Source organism: Oncorhynchus gorbuscha, unplaced genomic scaffold (assembly GCF_021184085.1).
Source record: "Oncorhynchus gorbuscha isolate QuinsamMale2020 ecotype Even-year unplaced genomic scaffold, OgorEven_v1.0 Un_scaffold_1584, whole genome shotgun sequence".
Classification (NCBI taxonomy): Eukaryota; Metazoa; Chordata; class Actinopteri; order Salmoniformes; family Salmonidae; genus Oncorhynchus; species Oncorhynchus gorbuscha.
The window spans coordinates 70,340-77,938 of NW_025746319.1; the positions used below are offsets into that span (position 1 = coordinate 70,340).

The 7,599-nt window shown below is 44.9% G+C and overlaps 1 protein-coding gene across 1 annotated transcript in view; it reads right to left on the reverse strand.

The window, feature by feature from the left end:
- The window catches only part of LOC124023317 (broad substrate specificity ATP-binding cassette transporter ABCG2-like), a 58,319-nt gene extending 51,698 nt beyond the window's left edge, over nt 1-6,621 (reverse strand). Inside the window, exons 1-2 of the mRNA XM_046337831.1 lie at nt 6,262-6,621; nt 2,505-2,669 (exon numbers count right to left, since the gene is read on the reverse strand). Coding sequence (XP_046193787.1) covers nt 2,505-2,668 — 164 coding nt within the window. The 5' untranslated portion in view covers nt 2,669; nt 6,262-6,621. The remainder of the gene's footprint in view (nt 1-2,504; nt 2,670-6,261) is intronic.
- Between the last annotated feature and the right edge of the window lie 978 nt (nt 6,622-7,599).

The window sequence follows — 7,599 nt, forward strand, 5'->3', positions numbered from 1 at the left end:
CACTACATCCAGTCACTACATCATCACTACATCCAGTCACTACATCATCACTACATCCAGTCACTACAACATCACTACATCATCACTACATCATCACTACATCCAGTCACTACATCATCACTACATCCAGTCACTACAACCTCACAACAACATCAATACATCATCACTACATCTAGTCACTACAACATCACTACATCATCACTACATCTAGTCACTACATCATCACTACATCCAGTCACTACATCCAGTCACTACATCATCACTACATCATCACTACATCCAGTCACTACAACATCACTACATCATCACTACATCTAGTCACTACATCATCACTACATAATCACTACATCCAGTCACTACATCATCACTACATCATCACTACATCCAGTCACTACATCATCACTACATCCAGTCACTACATCATCACTACATCCAGTCACTACATCCAGTCACTACACCATCACTACATCCAGTCACTACAACATCACTACAACATCACTACATCATCACTACATCATCACTACATCCAGTCACTACATCATCACTACATCCAGTCACTACAACATCACAACAACATCAATACATCATCACTACATCTAGTCACTACAACATCACTACATCATCACTACATCTAGTCACTACATCATCACTACATCATCACTACATCCAGTCACTACATCATCACTACATCCAGTCACTACATCCAGTCACTACATCATCACTACATCCAGTCACTACATCATCACCACATCCAGTCACTACAACATCACTACAACATCACTACATCTAGTCACTACAATATCAATACATCATCACTACATCGTCACTACATCACTACAACATCCAGTCACTACAACATCACTATATCCAGACACTACAACATCACTACAACATCACTACATCCAGTCACTACAACATTACTACAACATTACTACAACATCAATACAACATCACTACATCCAGTCACTGCAACATCACTACATCCAGTCACTACATCATCAATACATCCAGTCACTACAACATCACTACATCCAGTCACAATACATCCAGTCACTACATCATCACTACATCATCACTACATCCAGTCACTACATCATCACTACATCCAGTCACTACATCATCACTACATCCAGTCACTACATCATCACCACATCCAGTCACTACAACATCACTACAACATCACTACATCTAGTCACTACAATATCAATACATCATCACTACATCGTCACTACAACATCACTACAACATCCAGTCACTACAACACCACTACAACATCACTATATCCAGACACTACAACATCACTACAACATCACTACAACATCACTACATCATCACTACATCATCACTACATCATCACTACAACATCACTACATCATCACTACATCATCACTACAACATCACTACATCATCACTACATCCAGTCACTACATCATCACTACAACATCACTACATCATCACTACAACATCACTACATCCAGTCACTACATCATCACTACAACATCACTACAACATCACTACATCCAGTCACTACAACATCAATTCGACCAGTCATGACAAAGATACTGGCATCCTTCCTAACTCAGTTGCTGGGAAGGAAGGAAATCGCTCAGTGATTTCACCATGAGGCCAATGGCGACATTAAAACTGTTATAGCTAAACTGTGGACACTAACCACTGATCTAGGACCTGAAGATACTAACCACTGATCTAGGACCTGAAGACACTGTAGATACTAACCACTGATCTAGGACCTGAAGACACTAACCACTGATCTAGGACCTGTAGATACTAACCACTGATCTAGGACCTGAAGACACTGTAGATACTAACCACTGATCTAGGACCTGAAGACACTGTAGATACTAACCACTGATCTAGGACCTGAAGACACTAACCACTGATCTAGGACCTGAAGATACTAACCACTGATCTAGGACCTGAAGACACTAACCACTGATCTAGGACCTGAAGACACTGTAGATACTAACCACTGATCTAGGACCTGAAGACACTGTAGATACTAACCACTGATCTAGGACCTGAAGACACTGTAGATACTAACCACTGATCTAGGACCTGAAGACACTAACCACTGATCTAGGACCTGAAGACACACCCCCCTACCTGATGTCTCTCACCCCCCTTACCTGATCCACCCCCCACACCCCTGCCTGATGTGTCCCCCCCACACCCCTACCTGATGTCTCCCCCCACACACCACACCCCTACCTGATGCCCCCCCCCACACACCACACCCCTACCTGATGTCCCCCCCCCACACCCCTACCTGATGTCCCCCCCACGCCCCTATCTGATGCCCCCCACAGCCCTACCTGATGTCTCCCCCACACACCACACCCCTACCTGATGCCCCCCACACACCACACCCCTACCTGATGTCCCCCCCACGCCCCTATCTGATGCCCCCCACACCCCTACCTGATGTCTCCCCCCCCACACACCACACCCCTACCTGATGCCCCCCCCCCCCACCACACCCCTACCTGATGTCTTTGAGGATGTGCTTCTCAGGTCCTGTCTTGTGGCAGAGTCCATTGCTCTCCATGACAGAGTAGTGTAGTCTGGAGAAGGAGACGGTTGGACCAGGCATCTGGAACATCACCTCTGGATCATCTGCTGCTGGCTCTCCATTCTGGGGCTTAGACATCCTCCTCACCGAGAGAGAGAGAAGGAGACAGAGAGAGACAGAGAGAGACAGAGAGAGACAGAGAGAGACAGAGAGAGTGACAGAAGGGAACAGAGAAGAAATGATGTTAGATAGATAAAGAGACAGACATAGAGAGAGGAGTTGTCTGCTGCAGTAGCTATCTAACCTATGTTCTAACTTCCAAGGCAACATATCCCAGATTGCCCTTCCCAAGCCTCTTTACACCCCCTGTCAACCAATCACACAGGGGCATGGGTGTGGCCACACCCTACCAGAGGGCAGGATGTTGAACTTTGAACCTTGGCCTTGACAGCTGCAGGGGCATTGACAACAGGAGAGCACGTGCAACAAACACCTGTCTTCACCAATGATGTATATATAAACCCTAGCTGACGCTATGCATTTGCAACTGAGTGGCTTGAAGCCACCAGTCGGCCATATTGGAACTCCCCGGTAGGAGCAGTACTCCCTAGGAATGAATGGAATTACATTTTTCAAGGACATAATGATATACTCTAATACTTACAGGAAAATGCTTAAATACTATATATATATATATATATATATATATATATATATATATATATATATATATATATATATATTTGTTATTTTAATGTTTAACATAATATAATTTAAAAGTAACCATAAAGAATAAACGCAGAATAAACGTGTAAAAAGCGAATGTAGACATTAATACACTAATTTATTTTAGCTTCCAGTGAAGGAGGAATACCAAGATGGAGGCACGGTGGCTTCAACACAGCGCCCCCTGTCAATCATCTAGTGTATTTAGATGGCTGAGTGGTGTCTTCAACACAGCGCCCCCTGTCAGTCATCTAGTGTATTTAGATGGCTGAGTGGTGGGTTCAACACAGCGCCCCCTGTCAGTCATCTAGTGTATTTAGATGGCTGAGTGGTGGTTGAGTGGTGGTTTCAACACAGCGCCCCCTGTCAGTCATCTAGTGTATTTAGATGGTTGAGTGGTGGTTTCAACACAGCGCCCCCTGTCAGTCATCTAGTGTATTTAGATGGCTGAGTGGTGGGTTCAACACAGCGCCCCCTGTCAGTCATCTAGTGTATTTAGATGGTTGAGTGGTGGTTTCAACACAGCGCCCCCTATCAGTCATCTAGTGTATTTAGATGGCTGAGTGGTGGGTTCAACACAGCGCCCCCTGTCAGTCATCTAGTGTATTTAGATGGTTGAGTGGTGGTTTCAACACAGCGCCCCCTATCAGTCATCTAGTGTATTTAGATGGCTGAGTGGTGTCTTCAACACAGCGCCCCCTATCAGTCATCTAGTGTATTTAGATGGCTGAGTGGTGGTTGAGTGGTGGTTTCAACACAGCGCCCCCTATCAGTCATCTAGTGTATTTAGATGGTTGAGTGGTGGTTTCAACACAGCGCCCCCTATCAGTCATCTAGTGTATTTAGATGGCTGAGTGGTGTCTTCAACACAGCGCCCCCTATCAGTCATCTAGTGTATTTAGATGGTTGAGTGGTGTCTTCAACACAGCGCCCCCTATCAGTCATCTAGTGTATTTAGATGGTTGAGTAGTGGCTTCAACACAGCGCCCCCTATCAGTCATCTAGTGTATTTAGATGGTTGAGTAGTGTCTTCAACACAGCGCCCCCTGTCAGTCATCTAGTGTATTTAGATGGCTGAGTGGTGTCTGAGTGGTGTCTTCAACACAGCGCCCCCTGTCAGTCATCTAGTGTATTTAGATGGTTGAGTAGTGTCTTCAACACAGCGCCCCCTATCAGTCATCTAGTGTATTTAGATGGTTGAGTAGTGTCTTCAACACAGCGCCCCCTATCAGTCATCTAGTGTATTTAGATGGCTGAGTGGTGTCTTCAACACAGCGCCCCCTGTCAGTCATCTAGTGTATTTAGATGGCTGAGTGGTGTCTTCAACACAGCGCCCCCTGTCAGTCATCTAGTGTATTTAGATGGTTGAGTGGTGGTTTCAACACAGCGCCCCCTATCAGTCATCTAGTGTATTTAGATGGTTGAGTGGTGGTTTCAACACAGCGCCCCCTATCAGTCATCTAGTGTATTTAGATGGCTGAGTGGTGTCTTCAACACAGCGCCCCCTATCAGTCATCTAGTGTATTTAGATGGCTGAGTGGTGTCTTCAACACAGCGCCCCCTGTCAGTCATCTAGTGTATTTAGATGGCTGAGTGGTGTCTTCAACACAGCGCCCCCTGTCAGTCATCTAGTGTATTTAGATGGTTGAGTGGTGTCTTCAACACAGCGCCCCCTGTCAGTCATCTAGTGTATTTAGATGGCTGAGTGGTGTCTTCAACACAGCGCCCCCTGTCAGTCATCTAGTGTATTTAGATGGTTGAGTGGTGGGTTCAACACAGCGCCCCCTGTCAGTCATCTAGTGTATTTAGATGGCTGAGTGGTGGGTTCAACACAGCGCCCCCTATCAGTCATCTAGTGTATTTAGATGGTTGAGTGGTGGTTTCAACACAGCGCCCCCTATCAGTCATCTAGTGTATTTAGATGGTTGAGTAGTGGCTTCAACACAGCACCCCCTGCCAGTCATCTAGGGTTTATCTACATCAATGGTCTTCACCTGTGTACATCTTCATAATCCGACTATAGAGTACAACAGTATGGGTCATAATACCCATACAACCTAGCGGGTAAAACCAGGAAATGGTTCCAATTGTTTTCTACACTCATCTTCACCTGAGATGTTTTTAAATACTTCATACCAGGTCTGTGTTTCATGTAGTCTTACCCTGGCGTGACGTTTTGATAACCATGGAAATCTCTCTCGGACAAATGACCTTATATCAATATATTCACCTGTAATTACCTCCCGAAAATGAAACGCTAACTCGCCGCTAATACATTTTTGTACCCTACAAAAATAAATTGAACTGTATTTTAAGACGGTTAAATGCTCTACTAATAAAAAAGCCTGTTAGAATTGTAAGTGTATGCATGTCCCTTAAGGTCCTTGTGTAATTGTAATGTGATATTGAACTACAATCTCCATTGTTTGTAATCTATGTATGCGTGTGTTCCCTCATGTGCTTTATGTATTGATTTGTTGTTAATAAAAAAAATATATTTACAAAAAAATATTTTTTTTAACTAGCCGCTAATGTGGCTCTCATTCAGAACTACACATCCAGTCACAAGCTTTTCCCCTCAAGACACATTTCTCCATGCAAACTCTCATCAACAAGTGTCAAGTAACCGAGCAAGTACATATTATAGCCCCCTTTTTTTCTTCTCGCGTAAGTAATTGATATTGTGTATTTCTCACGTGTATTTTTGTTTATTATTTTACAAATGACCTAGCTAACTACATTTAGTATTTTCACATTACTATAATTTTTGTAAATTTACCTTCTGGCTTTTGTATTGAAATAGCTAACGTTAGGTCTCTCCGTTGATCAGAAGTATGTTGCTGTGCTATATACCGGATTGTGTAACCACTTACTTCAATGAGTACACATGTGCATTTTATAAATAAAATAATAAAAGTAATTTGTGTAACTTTTTTTAATGTGGTGACATGCTAGCTACCATTTGCCCACCAGGGAAGGGATATTTATCTTTAATGCTGACTCACCGTTCGTATTGTAGTGAAGCAGGTCTCGAACCCTCGACCTTCTAGCCCTTATTAATTAAACCCCAGGGGGGTCGTTACACTCATCCCTCCTTTTCAAAGAGCGCGTCCTCGCGCTAGCTTGCGAACCCTACGTCTTTTTAACAGGATCGCGCGCGCGCGCACACACTCCCACCGGCCAAGCACGCGCACTGTGGTGGCTGCAAAGGGTCCGATCCCACTTCTGACACCAGTGTAATGAAACAGGCAGGGAAGCAAGGACTCGAACCCTCGACCTTTCTTGGCCGAAAGTCCAGCGCGCGCTCTAAGCGGCACAGTTGATATCCGCTCTTATAACCCCCCCCAGGGTTGTTACAGTAGAGCAGATAGAGGGGACGTTGTTCCAGCTGTAGAGCTGTAGTGCTGCAGTGACACAACTGTTCTGTTTGGAGTCAGACACGCCCGCTTTACGTTAGTCCGGGAACCATGGCAATGACAGTTGGTTAGCGAGCGTGTCGCCGCTGTTCTGTGTGGAGTCAGACACGCCAGCTTTACGTTAGTCCGGGAACCATGGCAATGACAGTTGGTTAGCGAGCGTGTCGCCGCTGTTCTGTGTGGAGTCAGACACGCCCGCTTTACGTTAGTCCGGGAACCATGGCAATGACAGTTGGTTAGCGAGCGTGTCGCCGCTTAGAAAAGGTCTGACTGCACGAACGGTAAGCTAATGTTAACTAACTAGCTTAGCTAAATATTGCCTGGTGGGTTAGCTAGTTATAGGTACCATGGTTGGCTAGCTAGTTAGGTACCTTGGTTGGCTAGCTAGTTATAGGTACCATGGTTGGCCAGCTAGTTATAGGTACCATGGTTGGCCAGCTAGTTATAGGTACCATGGTTGGCCAGCTAGTTAGGTACCATGGTTGGCCTAGCTAGTTAGGTACCTTGGTTGGCTAGCTAGTTAGGTACCATGGTTGGCCAGCTAGTTAGGTACCATGGTTGGCTAGCTAGTATAGGTACCTTGGTTGGCTAGCTAGTTATATGTACCATGGTTGGCTGGCTAGTTAGGTACCATGGTTGGCTAGCTAGTTATAGGTACCATGGTTGGCTAGCTAGTTATAGGTACCATGGTTGGCCAGCTAGTTATAGGTACCATGGTTGGCTAGCTAGTTAGGTACCTTGGTTGGCTAGCTAGTTATATGTACCATGGTTGGCTGGCTAGTTAGGTACCATGGTTGGCTAGCTAGTTATAGGTACCATGGTTGGCTAGCTAGTTATAGGTACCATGGTTGGCCAGCTAGTTATAGGTACCATGGTTGGCTAGCTAGTTATAGGTACCATGGTTGGCCAGCTAGTTATAGGTACCTT